This window comes from Channa argus, chromosome 22 (assembly GCF_033026475.1).
Source record: "Channa argus isolate prfri chromosome 22, Channa argus male v1.0, whole genome shotgun sequence".
Classification (NCBI taxonomy): Eukaryota; Metazoa; Chordata; class Actinopteri; order Anabantiformes; family Channidae; genus Channa; species Channa argus.
In genome coordinates, this window is record NC_090218.1 from 4,395,119 (window position 1) to 4,412,751 (window position 17,633).

Consider the following 17,633-nt stretch of genomic DNA (forward strand, 5'->3'; position numbering starts at 1 on the left):
ACCCTGAACTTATGGGATAAGCCGAAAGGAGAAGGGGGGAAAAAAGTATGCTAAAGTAAAACTGATCAATTAAATGAAGAGAAATAGAAAAAATGCAAAAAATAATATTACAAACACAAGTCCTAAAATGATGTATTCCTCTTCTGTCTTTATTTAATATTTGTTGTGATTTGACCACTCAAGCGTACCTTGAAATAAAAAGTAAAAGTTAAACTATTGTTATAGTAGATGTACATCCATCCATTATCTGTCACCGCTTATTCTATTTGCGTTGCGGGGAGACTGGAGCCTATCCCAGATTTAGAGCTAGCAATAAAAGGGAAAGTCCTTTAAAAAATTCCCCCTTTAACAGATGCAATGCTTGAAAAAAATCAGATAGAAAATAATTATACTCGGGTTTTCAGGTGCCCATATATTAAAATAGAAGTTGAAAATGCAAAAATATTCCATGGCAAGTAAAAATTAGAAAATCACAATTAACAGATTCAGTGTGTGTTTTGTGGTTAAAACGGCAAAGCTGCTTCTCAAGTATTTCCCATTGTAGCCAAATAATTATCAGATTACAAATTCATCAACCACTGACTTATTTTCATTCAAAATTTGTTAGTTGAACTAAAAGCAAAGCATAATTTTTGTAAACTGTATGGTATGTTTACAAAAGTTTAATTTGGGAAAGTAAAGAGTCTGTAAAAGCTTTAAAAAGTCTGTACTGTAGTAATATAGAAGACATTTTTATGTTACATAAAAGTTCAGTACTTTCCACATTTACATTTACATTTACATTTACATTTGGCAGAGACTTTAAACCCAAGCAATTTACAAATGAGGTACAAGGCAAGCAGCAAATTCAGGTCAGGCAGGAAACATAAAAACAAAGAGCCATGAGAGAAAAGGATTTCACCACTGCTGATTGTGAAGTTTATAATTTTCACAGTTGTCAACACTGTACAGGTATAGATACAAGCTGTAAGCATTCAGTGGGGAAATTACTGGAAGTCAGCTGCTAAGAACGAATTTACATGCTGCACTGCCTGAGTTAGAGCAGCAGGTGGCAGAGTTGATGTTACTGACGCTTGAAAGGGTAAGAACTGCACATTTATTTTTAATCAAGATCCCTCCTCTCCTCTCATGTTGAAGTATTGTGTTGGAGTACCAGCCTACTGATGTCACTTTCTCCCTTCAGGAAACACAAATCAGGAAGAAACTCCCTTACACCCTCACTCGCTCCATAAAGATGGTGGTGCTAAGGTTAATGGAAAAGGAAACAAAAAGTCTGGGAATCCCGGTAAATAAAAGGGGACAATCCCCCAGGGTAACATCATGTGGTTTGTTTTATTTGTAATTTGAAGCTGTGTGTGTGTGTTTGTGTGTGTGTGTGTGTGTGAGAGAGAGAGAGAGAACACATGACACCAGTGATGAAGCATAATGAGGGATGAGATGATGAATGTGAAACCAAGTCCACAAGACACTAGAGACTAGAGACCAGGTAAGAGCTGCTTCCTTGCTCATTTTATTATATATATATATATATATATATATATATATATATATATATATATATATATATATTGCACGGCACTGCTGCATTTACATGTTAGGGTCTTACAAACAGATCTGAAGGGTAACATTACTAGTATTAATTACTAGTACTAAGACGGCTGTCCTTAAAGTGAGCACAGTACTTTTACCAAAGCTGAGAAATGCCATTTTATTGTGCTTTATACTTTCACAGTTCAGGGGCAAATATTACACTTTTTCACTTTTTATTGTGTTTGTATTGTTTAGCAGAAAACAAAAACAAAGTCATAAATATGATGCATTTTAAATGTTCAAGGAAGTACATGTAACGTGTCAAATCAGATAAAGCTGGACTGACTACATCAATGAAATGCTGATGATAAATTCATTTTTTAATAATAATAATAGTATAGTACATTATTGCTACTTTTGTTACATTTGCACAGTTAATACTTTGCTCCTTAGTTAAGTTTAAAATGCAATTATATATTTTTGCTGTATTTTTTATTTTTTTTTGATTCGCAAGTCTAAATACAGGTTGTAATTGCTGATAGCATTAAATAAAATGACTTTTTAAATTTGAAATTCTCTGTCAAAGCACCACAGCTTCACTGCAGCAGTCAGAGGTTCAGTGCCTTCCTCAGGAACCACGTGTAATAAACAGAGGAGAACTCTCTTTCTCAGCCAGTCGAGACATCCAGACAGTTGTACAGTCATTTAAAACTAATTTTATGTGTAAACTGTTCTTACCCATTGCAATTACAGTGATGTTTGTTTACAATATGGTGAACCAGAGCAAACCCACATAACAAATCCGAATTACTCCCACAGTCTTGAAAAGGATGTGTGAGCTTCAACACACCCACACGTCTCTGAAGGGCGGACATTTTTTTTAAGTACTGCTGACATGTTTCTCTGGGTGGAGATGTTGAGCATCAAAACAATCCCTTTTAAAAAAATGTGTCCATAAAAGGCTGCTCACAAATTCTCACATTCCTTGATAGTTTCATGCATTGAGAACCTATGAACATTTAGCTGTGAGGAACAAACATATCAAAATACCTCACATTCCAACTGGAATTTAGTTTGTGAGAACACTCAAACTATTTCTAAAGAAATCATCCATCTTTAGGACTAATAGAGGGTATTTGGGGAGCTGTGGGGGTTGTGTCTCCTTGAAGTGGAGCATAAAAGTGGCCTTCCCAACCCCCTTATAAGGCAGTGGGAGGGTGGGTGGGGGGAAGTGGGGGGAGCGATGCAGGATATTCTCACAGGATGTGATGGCTGGACATCAGCAGGAGCCCCACGATGTGGAGGGAAGCGTCAGCTGAGAGGAGGTTTTAGCTTGTGGTATCAGTTACTATTAATCTGTGAGTGGGCGTGTGAGGATGTGAAATCAAGATTGTAAGGAGGCACTGAAACGATGACTTATCAGCTGACAGTGAGGTAAATGAAAAAGCTTTAACAGAAGTCAAACTTTGTTGTTGTTGCATGGTGCAGATGCCAGTTGTTGGAGTGTGTGTATATTGTTAGTGTAAACTGCAGGGAGGAAAGTATTTAGAATGATTAAAAAACATTTCAAAGTACAAAGTACTCCTATTTAAACTCCACTCTAGGTTAAATAAACAGGTGAGTTTTTGAACTTAAGATTTTATATATACAATATATAATGCAAGTACACACTATAGATATCATCTCTGTAGTACTGCTAAATAGAAAGTACTTCTTTCACTCACATTTTTATGTCAACCTGCCTCAAAATGAATTAAGTGACAAGTAAAAAAGACAGAAACCAGCTGTTGGGAGCTAAGACAAGCATGCAATGCATAATATCTCTTGTGTAAACAGGATTTGTGACAACTTAAAGTGGTTCAGTTTGTTAAATAGACTCTTTAAAACAATTTAAACTACTGTTTGGTAAACTGGTGGTCCACTAAGCGGGCAGGCCCCTCTAAAGGAGCAAAGATCCCAAGGGGTCGTGAGATAACTCATAGGAAAGAAACAAAGAAATCCAATTCACTTTTTTTTTCCTAAGCTTTGCTTTTTGTTGTAAAAGAATGGATTTTCTTCCTCTTTGGGGCCTCAAACAGTTATTTAAACCGAACCATGTGAGGAGCGTGCAGAAGAAATTTCTCTTTGGTTGACATGTGAAACATGATAAGGAACCCCCCCAATGGTTAGAAACCACTGGTTTAATCTTGTATATATTTCTTTGAAAGGTATGACAGCTTTTACATAGACGTAGTAAATTAAAAAGTTTCATGTTTATCTAAAGCAGAGTAGAAGTAAAATGTGGGAATACTCACGTACCTTGAAATAACACTTCGAAAGACGCATTGAGCTTAACAACGTTTATTCAGACTGTAAATGTTTAGAAGTATGTAACTCGAATGATAGAACTGAAAGGAAGAGGTGCAGTATTTTGATTACTAGAACTAAATAAATAATTTTCCTTTGTTTTTTGCAGCTTCAAGTTCTTACGGGTTGTAACTATTTTGAGACATGACATGAGAGCGTTGTGATTTATGTCTTTATTGAACTGAATTCACTCTTGTACAGAAGGAAACAAAAACTGTATTCACGTGTTGCTCTTGAAAGATTCTAAGGAACTTTTAAAGTTGAAGGGCAACAACTTATAACATTTCTAATTTAAATGGACATTTCTGTAAATACTTTTTTTTTTTGCAGTCTGCTAACCTTTTTGCTGTCTGTCGTTTCAACTAAATTTCCATGGGTTTGTAATACCCATGGGTACTTACCATTACTATGATACTAATTAGGCTACTCCCACACTGTCTGCCCTGTAACCTTACGTGTTGTTTTCTTTTGTTCAGGGGAACCTATCAGGAAACATTTTAGCAAGTTTCCGCAAAAAAACAAAGCACCAATCTTGAGTCTCGTAACGAATGACTCACTAGGCCCCGATGAAACAGTTTTTGTCTTTTCTGTTCCAAACAATAACCTAACTGATGGAAACCCTTTAACTTCATTTGCTTAGTCATCCTTTCTCAGTCCTACCAGTTCTGCAGCTGTGTATTCTACATTTTGTGAAGCAGCATAAAGGAGAAATGCAAGTATACAATTAACAAAAAGCCCCTTTTGTAGTGGATCTTTGGGCATAAAAAGCACTGTCAGAGATCAGCAGGTCACATAGTAGGTAGGGCTACTTCCCCCTTCCTTCCCTTTTTGAATCATATCACCTCACTGCATGCTTCCTGCATTCATGTGTTTCTGATCTGGACTTTCTCTGTGCTGCAGCACCATGAAAGCCTTCCAGCTGCTCTTCCTGTTGTTGGTCAGCTGCGCGGTGGCATCCACGTATCCTCCCTCCCGCCTCTCTTCATGCCAAGTTGTAAGTATGGCCAGGTTCCCAGACGCACATATGTCTAGTAGTTCGGCATTTGAATTCAGATTTTTGTCTTTGGGTTGTAAATGTAAGTGAAATTTAATCTGATGCCTGTTTATTCTATGGGTTGCCCATGGCAACCAAGATGAGGCACAGTGTTTGGAAGCCTTGGATTTAAGCAGATCTGGATGTGTTATTACTATGCACTGTGTCACATGTCAGTCAAGCTTGCGATTGTTTACAGTATTGTGGCATGAATTACGTTTTCCTTATCAAGCAAATTGCCTGCAGAGGTTCTTTGAATCATGTAACAAAATTGAATCCTTACAGAGTTACAGTTAGAGATTTCTTTAGACATGTCTGATCCCCACAGAGATCCTTTGAAGCTTACCATGCCGGACACACAGAGCTTGAAGTAAAGATGGGAGACCTCACTTTGTTTCATGTCAGTTTTTCTAAAAATAGACCTAAAACTAAAAGTGCGTCACTGTTTCTATAAATATCCAAACATCAATCAGAGTTGTACTGCTCAGATTTGCACAGTGTGAGAAACTTTTTTTAAATAATCAAAAAAATCTGAATTTATTTACTTGTTAGTCACGTGTATACTGCAGAAAATGTGTTTGTATGTATAAGTACATTATAATAATATATAGTAAATGAAGACATGCATTACAAAGGATAGGAAAAGTCCAATTTTTCATTATGTTTATACACCCATATTTAAATATCTACATTTATATATGTAAATTCAAGCAAAAGAAAGTGTGTATCCAACAAAAATGTAATTTGTCCCCAAATTCATGCACAAGAACTTTGTAAAAAGAAAATATACCAAGTAGAACATTGACGGTAAAGACTGGACCTAGAGCTTTTCTTTATTCAGAAAACTGAAAACCTCATATTCTTTCATTGTGCACACAAGAAGGACTGGGCGTGGAGTTTGTCTCTTACACGGGAGTTAGTTTTACGGCGTATGAGTACTGTCTAAAAATAGAATATCAACCGACAAAGTCAACCGACAAAGAGTGTTTATCTGTTCGTTGGAAGTAGTCATGTAATGCAGTAATACAGTGACTAAATGTGCTGTAAACCAACTCAAACATGAATCACTCTAAGAGCTAAGTTCCCATCTCCAGAGGTTTCAGCAATGTAAGCATTTGCAGTCTAACAGATAAGAAGATTTGCTCCTTAATGCCAGACAGACAGATATTTTGCACTATAGGTGAATGAATCATTGTGTTTGTTTATGCTGTCTGGCAACGACACGGAATGCCACTTTTGGATACCACAAATATGCCAAGAATCTAAATATACTCAAGAGTCCATGAGAAAAGAGAGGAGACAGTTTAATGGGCTGTTTTTTGGACACAGGGTCTCAAGGCCATATGGTTTCAATTATAAACTACACATAATAAAACTTGGAATCTATCAAGGGACACATGGGAGAAGATGATGGCAATAAAGGGGCGAGGTGTATTTTCCTATCAAATTGAATATTTTGAAACTTTGCTTAAGAATTAAAATAAAGTAATTTGTCAAAATTAACAATTCAATTAATTTGATGGGAAATAAATCAGAACAACTTGCCCTTGTAAACCTCGAAGGACTGTCTTGCTGCCAAGAACATGTCGTAGACATACTGACTCATAAATTGACCCTCAGCATTCATTTTAAATATTTGGTCTGTGTCGTGTCATCGTCAGACAGCCCTGGCAGAGCGCCAACACAATCAGACTAATGTGTTTGTCTTTGTTCATAGGTCCAGATGGATGTGTTGTGCAGTAATCTGAGCCTCAGACGTGCACCAGTCAACCTTCCTCCCGGTGTCCAAATGCTGGACCTTTCTCGTAACCAGGTGCAAAACCTCAGCCAGGAAACTCTAGCAAACCGCAACGGCTTCCATCATCTGAAACTTCACTCTAACAAGATCCACTTCATCCAGCCGGGGCTCTTCAGAAACATGACTAAACTTAAAGTCTTAGATCTGTCACGAAATCATCTGAATGTTGTCGCCCTCTCCAAAATCAACATTGGGGCTCTTACGGCCGTAGAGTCGCTCGATCTCTCCAGCAATGGGCTATACACAGGGATGTCAGACTATTTCCTTGCGGATTCTCCATCACTAGCAAACCTTTCGCTGAACAGCAACAGCATCACCAAAATAGCACAAAATACCTTTAGTGGATCACTGGGCTTGAAAAAAATCAGCCTCCAAAATAATGTCATTATGGAGATTGAAGAAGGTGCTTTTGACTCTTTGAATCATCTGACTGAACTCGATTTGTCCAAGAACTCAATCACATGCATCACAGACTTCAATCTCTATAACTTAAAAGTTCTCAATCTCAGCAAGAACAGCATGGAGCTTTTTGAAAGCGCCAGCTCAGATACTTTCTATAACCTTCTCTATCTTGATCTGAGTGAAAACAAAATGCCTAACTTTCCTCTCCTGCCCAGAAAGAATATGCTTAAATATCTGGACATTTCACACAACCAGCTGCAGACCATCTCAGAATGTCCTGAAAAAAAGACGTGCGTCTTGTTAAGTCACCTGAGATACCTGGACATGAGTTACAATCAACTCAGAACCATACCAGAGTATTTTTTTTGCCTTGTGAAATCACTTGAGGTCCTGAATGTGAGCAATAACTGTATTGACTCATTTTCGGTCAGCTCTGAATCCCTTCTACAGAGAGTGAGGATCATCGATCTCAGCTACAATTCACTGCAGAGTCTGACATTTGAGGAAAAAACTCTTCCATTGCTGGAAGAGCTTATCTTACAAGGAAATAACCTTGCCACTCTGGACCATCGAATTTTTCAAAGACTTCCAAGCATCAAATACCTGCAGCTCCAGAAGAACAATCTAAAAGTGTGTGCCTCAGAATACAGGCCAGAACTGACAGACCCAAACCACCAGGAGTCTCACCGTTGTGTTTCCTTTTCTTCTGTTCGAAACCTGCAGTTCCTGTACCTCTCTGAAAACAATCTGGGGACTCTGCCTGCAAATGCGTTTGCCAACACCCCTCTGAAGTTTCTGGACTTATCCCTGAACCAAGGCTTGGACCTGGACAAAGAATCCCTCTCTGGACTTGAAGATTCCCTGGATCATCTCATCTTGAGAGAAAACAACATTTCCAGCCTAAACACAGACCTGTCCACACTGAGGAGCCTCAAACACGTAGACCTGTCCACCAACCAGTTGACTTCTCTACCAACGTGGAACAAAGAGTCTTCTATTGAGTCACTAAACCTGCAGAACAACAACCTGGTCACCCTGGAGTACAGCACGATGCTCACTCTGAAGAGCTCACTGAAAACCCTCTACATGGGCTCCAACCCTCTCAGCTGCTGCAAAAACCTTGGCTCCCTTTACATGGTCCAGCAGTCTGCTGTGGTCGTTCCCGATATTGCGTCAGTGACGTGTATCCACGAGGAGTTTTCAGAGCCAGTAAACATCGAGAAGGTGACAGTGTCTATGTGTCATACAAAAAGCACAAAAAGCTACATCATTATAGTTATATTGACGTTGTTAGTTGTGATGAGTATGTTGGCGCTGTTAGTTAAATGTTGCCGCTCAAGGAAGCAGAAGTACAACAGAAGGTTTAGAGCGTAAATGAACGGTGCACATGCAGGACCATGAAAGACTACTAGTTGGAACATTTCTAATTACTGTTCATGAGAAGGTTGGTTTAACCTAGACAGAAATATGAATGTAGTGTTTGGGGTGTCACTCACGTCACAAACGTTTGGAAGTCTTGCTTTGGGTTTACCACTGCCATCTGTTTTGCTGTAGTGAATAAATCCAGATTTGGGCACTGCAGAAGAATCTTAGAGGGGGAAAGCAAAAATAAAACACAATGGTGGGCTGGGACAGCTGTCGATTCCAACAAACGGATGCCGTCCTATCTCCTAAATGAAGTGAGGAAAAAAGGAAACACTGCTAAAACCAAACACCATGTCAAATGTCAGATGAAAAATAATTTACCTTGAGCAAAAATGTTTTATGAATTTACTCAAAAAGGTCACAGATCAGATGGACCAACAGAAAGAACAGGAGCTTCTGGTGAGTTCAGAGTTCAGGCACAATGTGTCCACTGATAATTAGCTTTTACAAAAAGATTGCGCATATATTTGCCATGTGTTATCCATTAGTTTATTGAAGGTAAAAGGAAAACAGCTCACCTCACGGTTGAGCTTCCTGTCTGGGTTTGTCCATTTTCTAACTCTTGAGCCCAAACATACCAGTCTGAAATGCCTGGAGCCAACCAAAAGCAAATAAAGATTGGTTATTCTAGCCCTGCTCTGTCCAAAGATAACAAAAAAAAAAAAAAATCCTCCATCAACCTGCATCTTTAAAGCTCACTAATTAAAATCTTGTATGTTGTTTGTTTAATGTAACTTCCTGTTTCTGCATGGAGCAAAGAAATGATCAGCCACATTATATAAAACCCCCATTGTTTGTTAAATCAGCTCAAAAACAAAGCAAGGTGGGTTCCACAGGAGGTCACGTGCCTGCTTCTTGACCACATGCAGTAACTATTAAGGGGAAATTGCATCAAGCAAACAGCACATGCAGGTAAATTTGAATTGAACCCCTAACAAGAATTAATACTGATTTAATAAAAAAATAAATAAAAAAAACGGAACAAAATGAGGCCTATTATGTTAATCAGTGAGGTTTACAAATCCTGGTCCAGTAGTAGGATTTTGTTACCTTTGGATAAAACCAGGCTAGTTGTTGCCACCTGTTTCCAGTCTTTAAGCTAAGCTATGCTAATTGGCTCACGTCTGCAGATTTCTAATTAACGTACAGTTATAGGAATAGCACTCATCAGCAAGGATAGAAATAACCTTATTTTCTAAAAGGTCCAACTATTCCTTTAAAGGTTAAACTAAGGGTTCTTAAAATGGAAAATAAATCAGTGAGTGATGTAGATAAACAGGGGGGTGGGTAGAGAGGGGTTAGAAAACTAACAATGTAAGAAGATCTGAGAGTGGAATTTTTCTTTAAGCTAAAAATAAAGAAGACGACACTACAAAAGGTCATGAAGGAAAATGCTCTTTATTTGTGGAGAATGAAGTATAATTAGATGAAGTAGATGTAGGCTGGGAGTTATCTGAGATGACTCCACACGGCTCAAAATGAGCTATTTTTGAAGCAATCCCATCCGAACCTTTAGCCTTTGCACTTTATTTCCTCTTGTTGGTGTGATTGTATCTTGTTCTGTGTCTGTTAACACTAAGAAATGAATAACACTCAAGTTCCGCACAGAGCATATGTCAGTATCATTATCATTTCAAACTGTATGTTCCCAGGCCCTGTGGTGGTCCCCTGGTACCAATATCCATTCATATGACATGAAAAAGATGATGAAGGTGAAAGCTGAACAACGCACTGACTTTAATAACTGTGATAAATAAGATTAATGTCATTTAGGGGCTACACTGAGATCCACAACATCATACAATTATTATTATTATTATTATTTTTTTTTTATTGTTGTTGTTGTTATTGTTGTTACAAGGTCAACTGAAATGTTTTGAACTTTTTTCCAGCTTTTGGTCTGATTTGTATAAAAAGATATATGCAATATTTTTTACCAAATGAATTACATGTTTTTAACCTTTATAATAATGTCTGAGAAATTCTTTTTGTGATGAAAACACATCTCCAGACACTGTATTCATACCGGGACATCCATCCATTAGACAAACTCCCATTCACACCTACGGGCAGTTTTAGAGTCACCAACTAGAACCTACCATGCATGACTTTGCACTGTGGGAGGAAACTGGAGTACCCACGGAAATCCACACCTGCACAGGGAGAACATGCAAACACCAGACAGAAAGTCCACAATCGGCCACGGAAACGAACCCACAACCTTCTAGCTGTGAGGCGGCAGCGTTGACCACTCCACCACTGGGCTGCCCTCATACTAGCACATTTCGGCATTATTCAGCTGATGTCTCTTTTACTGTGGTTAGACACACATCCTGGTTATAGTAAACTTTATGATGACGCTTCTTGCTTGAAGCTTTGTCCATCAATTGGTTAGCGTAGCTCAGCACAAAGAACTTATTGAGTGAAACTCCTGTTTATCATCTAATACATTACCCTTTACCTTATTCGTAGATGTAGGAAATGCCTTTGAAGAAAAGAGCTGACAATTCACTAATTAAAATGGTAGAAAGAAACATATTCCCAGCTCTTCTCGCGCACAAGTTAGTCTTGCAGGACAAAGGACTCGTGAGAAACATTTCATAAAATGTAAAATATTTCCCTCTGAAATGTGGGAAGCCTAAAATGGAAGTGCAGCCTAAGTAGCTCAAAAATGTACCAGCAGAGTAAATGGACAGTTTATTTCAACCTCTCTTTAGCTTTTAGTGTGTTAACAGAACAAAAGACTTTTGAAGACATTGCTTGGACTGTTTTCTAAAAACCAAGCATTAAAAACTTAAAATGAATAAATTAGCTGATAAATCAATGATCACATTAATAATAATGCTTAACCTGCACGGAGCCATATTTTAGTCTGAACACTGAGCATGTTAGTGGCTGTTGAACTTCATTACCTGGGAAATGGTGTGATGTGATAGAGGTATGTTCATATAGAGTATGTATAGAGAGTTACTTTCTTTTGTTGTCCTTTCATTTTTCAACGGTGCATCTAGGCGGCCCGTGTGTAGTGGGAATTTTCTAAGCTTGCCACTGTGAAGTTGCTCTCACACAGTCAACAAAGTGGTGAATTCCACTGAATAGCTACAGGCTTTCACTTTAACCTGATGAACCTGACAATCTACACTCTTAATGGTAATAGTATACAATGTAACTTCCCCAGACCTTTCATATTGTGTTACATTAGCTGCTAGATAAAACAGTAGTTACTGTTTAAGGTATTAGTTGGCTGCTATTATTTGCATAATACAGGGGTTTTGCAGTTATACTGCAGCACCACATGAATGCAAATATTCATGATCAGTCTAACTGCGAACACATTAAAAATATGGGGTTGCATGAGATTGTTTTAATGCAATTAGAAAAGGTTTGACCTATCACAGTGAACTTGCAGTGACGGTGAGTATCGTCATGATTGTGAGGTTGTGAGAGGTATAAGGCTTTTGATAGTTTCCCATTGGAGCTGGCTTTTTCTCTCAGAGCTGTGGCTTTAAATTTGATGGCTCTGATCTTTCTCCAGCCTTTCTACGTCAGCCCTCACTGTCTGCCTCACTCCCGTGTTTACTTTGGGATTAAGACTTTAGGGTTGAGAAAGTTCCGCTGAGCATGAGAAGTTTTCACTGTCAGCCGTCTCAGACCCCCCCTCCTCCTCTCCGGGCTAATTTACTGTCCGGGCTGGAACAGGAAGCTGTCGAGGGCCGTCCTGTTCTACATCAAAGGGGGAAAAGCTTCTTCTTCACTGCTGAGAGAAGAATAGGAATTTGGCAGATGCCTGGCGAAATATTAAATTAGAAACAGGCTTTGTCTTAAAAATTCAGCCCTGCATTCCTTTTTTTTATTTAGCATGACAGTGGATATTTATATTGAATATAATGCTGCCCTGAAGCACACAGTGTTTAAAGAGGCAGTTCAGTTTCTGTCTGAGATTTTAACAAACTTTTCGTGAAACATGTATATTTTGTCTATATTTTTTGATATATTGTAGTTTAGCCTGGGTTAAACTGCTTCACTTCATGAATGAAAAAAGATTTTTCCGGGAAAAGGTCAACTGTTTCTGACTGGATTTTTAATTAAGAATTTAGCTCCGTAGTGTTTTTAGTTACTGGAAACCTCAACAGTGATTATTGTTTTTATCTCGTATCTGACACAGATTACTGTGTCTTAAAAAAACAAATGTCTAGACTGTGTTTATGCGGATGAAAATTATGTCTGTTCTGAGTTACTGATGATTGATCTAAAATAAAATTAGGACACCCACAGGCTCATCAAAGGCTATGTGGCCCCCAAACAAAAAGGCAGTGCTGTATACAAACCAATTATTTTCAGGGACTCTTATCAGTTACATAGTGTTAGTTGTAGTTGGCTGTAGATTTATTGATGTCCTTAACTTATGTTAAATTTCTTATACCACCAAATAAAAATAGGAGTAATATATAAAATATTACTTAAAGATTTATATTATTTTGTATAAAGATTTGTTGTGGCAAAAAGAAGAGAGAAATGTCATCGCAATTGCACAACGGGAGACCTTGATGATGCTTGATTTATTCCACCCGTTGTCCAACTAAAAGAGAAAAACCAGCCAATTGTAACATTGGAGAAGCTGAAAACCTTAACATTTTACATTTTTATATTAACATGTGAAGTGAAAACTGCACTAAAGTGAGATGCAATATTTAAGTCACACATAAAATGTAAGTGCATATACCTAAAACTGTACATTATGAAATGTTAATACACTATACAGTATAAATTAGTTTCCTTCCAGGGTGAATGCAGTGTAGTTGTTTGTCCAAATGGGAAAATGTGTACAGGAAGTTTCAGGGGAATGTGCCTATTTAATATTGTGATGTTTTGAGCGCAAAGTTTATTTTTTGGCCTGACAGAGTCCCCAGAGACAAAAGATGGACAGTCCAAATAACATGTTTTGTCATTTAATTGGAGGATTTGGTACTTCAACTTTTTAGGAACAAAGTTGTTGCAAGTATGAGGTCGTTGTAATGCTGTAAATTGCTTGTCACATAGTTAACATCTTTTAATCGTGACATCCAGATGTTTTATATTTTAACAGTTATTCTGCACACAACCTTCCAAAGTGGTGACTATTTTCACTGTTTTTACAGCTATATTTTAACATTTAATTGTTGGCTGGAGCAAACGTTAGTGTTGTGAAGAAAAACAGAATACATCCTCTGGGGACTATTCACTGGGAAGTCTGGCCAGTAGTATTTGGGACACATGCAGCATCTTCCTCTTGACCAAAGTGACAAACAAAACAATTCTGTAACCAGTAAAGATCCTCAGTATTAGATGTTTATAAATCCCATATCCAGGGTCAACATTTAAAAATGTATATTTTCTATGAACCTTTGTAGTGAATTTAACTGATATGGTGATGACTGAGCACCTGTATCAACTGATTAATGTTAAGGGAACAATGAATGTTCTGCCTCATGGCATTGTGGGTACCTTACTTCCTGTACTGGCAATGGACATTACACATGTTGCTTTTATTTATTTATTGCTCACACCCAAAGTGTGTAAGTGAATCACTCTTATGTGTTTGTTTCCATTAATGCCTTGTTCATTTCTAAATAAGGAAAGAGGAAATCCAGACACACGCATTTGCATTTTGATTCCATTACAGCAGATGATTCCAGTGTTAGTGTTCACTGAGCTACGTGCTTATCCCTCATCTCCTCTGTGGTTATTGACTACATGTATCTGATGGAAACATTACCAACAAACACACTTCAGAAACAACAGCCATCTTTTAACAGCCATCAACTACCAATAGCCGGGCTACTGAACTGGCAACTAATGAGGCCATCACAAAGTAATCCCTGGATCACTGGTTTAAAAATTACTGAAACACACCAGAATACCTCCCTTGTACTCACACAATTCCAGAAAAATGTTCCACTGGGAGCATAATGAGACTGAAACACGCTAATGTAATTTAGCTTCCAGGATGGAATCATCACTCTGGGGCAGTGAGAGAAGTAAAAAAAATCTGCAGCAGTAGAAGCCTCCTGAGGAAGAGGTGGGGTCGCAGTCACTGACAGTTCTGAAAAGATACTGGTTTCCTCCCAGTTTAAAGCCATGAATTCGCCCCTTGGTAACAAAGACAAAACTTAGTGGACTCCTCTACCACCTGGTTGAAAGGCATCATTTCTTTTCACAGACCTTTCCTGTTTTCCTTTTGTTTAATTTGACCTTGTTTTTTCCTGTGAGAGAGAGACGAGCTGAGATAGCATCACTTGTGTCCTACGGGAAATATTTGCGGTTCCTTAATTGGAAGCAGACCTAAGTCACTTTCCTCTTCTGTGTGAACGGGCATTGAGTCATAAATAAACATTAACCTGTATTTATCATAGTTCAGTCATGCTGAGATCAAAAAGCTTTATTATAAAGGGATGGATGATCAAAGTAGAAGCAGATTGGTTAGTCATGGAGGAGAATTCAATTTATTATGGATCATAAAGTGAAAATAGGATTCAGATGTCTAAACATCTGCTGTAAACAAACTGTAATTTGAGTATGTTCACATTCTGGGGAGGGTGCAGTCATAAACCCTTTGTCTAAATAATGCTTATGTCACTGTTTGGTGAGACCATGTAAAAACATTGCAGTTTACAAATTTGGTTAATCTTATTCTTTTCAACTGACTTGAATGATGTCTTACTTTTCTTAGAGCACTGACAAAAATGTGTTGTCTGTTATGTGTGTGAAAAACCACTAGTTCATTCACAAAAAAACACATTAGAGGTCAGAAGACATTAGAATTAGAAGTAATTAGCTAAAACATGAATACACTGTCTGACTAGCCAACGTATGTTAAAATATGTTACCATTGATCAATAACAATTACTTTGAGAGTAATGGGAAGTATTTTTTTTTTATTGGGGTGCTCAAACTACGGTGGCACATTTAAAAAGTGTAAAAATCAAATTAATTACACTCAGATATGCTGTTATAAAAAAATATTTTTGATATTGTATTTGTGATACTGTGCTGAAGTCGGATAAAAATGGGAAGGTTGCGGCAGGAAGGGCATCCGGCGTAAAAACACATGCCATGCCATCAACGTGCGGAACATGTTCCGCTGTGGTGACCCCTGAAGGGAAGAGCCGAAAGCTGCTGATCTAATAATGAATATTATTAATTACAGACACAGATTTGGTCAGTTTGCCTTGTGCTTATGGTAGACGTAGCAGGTTTCCATCGTTTTCTCAATCTGGGGTGGCCGATCAGGTTTTGTGGCCACCGGCGACCTTCCATCCAGCTGTGGGTTTCCTCCCTCAGTCCAATGTCATGCATGTTAGATTATTTGGCGACTCTGCATTGCTTGAAGGTATGAATGTGAGTCTCTCTGCATCTGCCCTGAGATAGACTGGAGTCCTGTTCTGGCCCAAATGACAGTTGGGTAGGCTGCAGCCCCCCAGGGCCCTGAATAGGCTACAGATAATTTTTCCAGTTGAATGTCTGATTTGCAGCAATAAGTTAACATATTTCAGTCTGAAGAGTCGGCCCTAGCAGTGATAAATCATACCAGACCATGCTGGAGTAAATGTGTGACATATAATGATTCAGTCGGATTTTCTGTCTGTTACAAATCCAGAAACTATCTTTGGGAGTATGTCAGTGGATGTGGATGTGGTGACCCCTGAGTGTTTGTGTGTGATTAGCTGTACCTTGCTCCATCGTCTCCATGCTCCCTAACACACTAATCACTCCCAAACAGGGCAGGTTTTTCCCGATTCATCACCAAAGGCCATGAGAGAGGTTAAGGAGACTTTATTTTCCATAGTTACATGGAATTATTGGGTTGCTGTTTGTTTTTCTAATAAAACAAACTTTCTGTTTTTGTTGTATCGTACCAGACAGCAGCTGTTAAGCCTGTTTAAAATCGAGGAGACAAAATGCAACGGATCACACACTTGAGGCAATAATATCACACATCCTGCATCGGTTCTGATTAAAAATAAAAAATGCATATTTTTTTTACTTGCTCTAACGCCTTTGCAGTTTGTCTTGGTTGATTCAGTTTCAAGACCAGCTGTTTTGGGGCTTTTTTACGAGTAAGATAAAAACCTGGGCACATGGCTGTGAGATAAACACAGTGTTATGCCAAATTTCCAAATTTTATTGTCCACTGACATGCCAGAATTTGTTTAATGGCTGAGCGTTGCATTAGTTTCCTAGAATCCAGCAGCATTTGAACTTACATTAAAGGCAAAGTTCACTTCAAGTATATGACATCCAGCACATACTTTCTAGATTTTGAGAGTCTTACAAACACTGTGAATGTTCCATTAGGACTGAAGGACTCACCCTGACTAAAAGGCAAAAAGACATGAAATCCATTAAACTCAGGCTTTAGGAATGCTGCTCTGGTCTCATTGATAAATGGCAGACGCTGAACAAAACTTCAACCCTTTACGCCCATAATCTTTCCTACGGGGTCCAACTGACTTTACTGTTAACAACAATGCAATCAGACCACCAGACACATGGTTTTCTGGTGTAATGCAACAAAGATTCTTGGTCATCCAGGTCACTAAACATCTATTCTCCAAATAAAAGGCAGCTGGACTTGTGTTTAAAGGGTGTTTTCATCACTTATCCAACATGATTTATGAGCTTAACCACATAGATGAGAGAATGAAGGGTAAATTGTCCTTCAGACTGGAAAAAAAACAAAAAACAAATCACAGTTTAGTCTGTGGTTACATGGAAGTCGGGAGAGTACAATGTTAAACCAGGGGTACTTACATAACTTCCTGTAATGTACTTGAAAAAACTGAAGATGCAGGGGCACTCCAGTAATGTTTACCTACACCGACCTTTGAGTTCGAATAGACTCACCACTGAAAGGATTCAGGCATGAAAACTATGAGGGAAACCGTTTCACTGTTCAGAAGAATGACGTAAAGTGTGATGCATCTCTAACTTCACAGTTATCTGTATTTCGAGGGAAGTGAACTAACGGATGCCTCATATCAGCCCAAGTCTGCTGTTCAAGATAGTTGACCACAAATTTAATGACTATATTGCTGTGTAAAGCACCATAACCAGCTGCCG

The 17,633-nt window shown here is 38.3% G+C and overlaps 1 protein-coding gene across 4 annotated transcripts; it reads left to right on the plus strand.

The window, feature by feature from the left end:
- The first annotated feature begins 1,213 nt into the window (after positions 1-1,213).
- Positions 1,214-9,486, plus strand: lrrc32 (leucine rich repeat containing 32). Of its 4 annotated transcripts, none has more exons than XM_067492136.1 (3): positions 1,214-1,486; positions 4,777-4,870; positions 6,627-9,486. In XM_067492136.1, exons 2-3 carry the CDS (start codon positions 4,781-4,783, stop codon positions 8,481-8,483), a joined length of 1,947 nt encoding a protein of 648 aa, XP_067348237.1. In that variant the 5' UTR covers positions 1,214-1,486; positions 4,777-4,780; the 3' UTR covers positions 8,484-9,486. The 4 variants fall into 4 exon arrangements, with proteins under 4 accessions (XP_067348237.1, XP_067348236.1, XP_067348238.1 ...); XM_067492135.1 differs by lacking the exon at positions 1,214-1,486 and adding an exon at positions 2,793-2,964; XM_067492137.1 differs by lacking the exon at positions 1,214-1,486 and adding an exon at positions 2,998-3,147.
- The last annotated feature ends 8,147 nt before the right edge of the window (positions 9,487-17,633 follow it).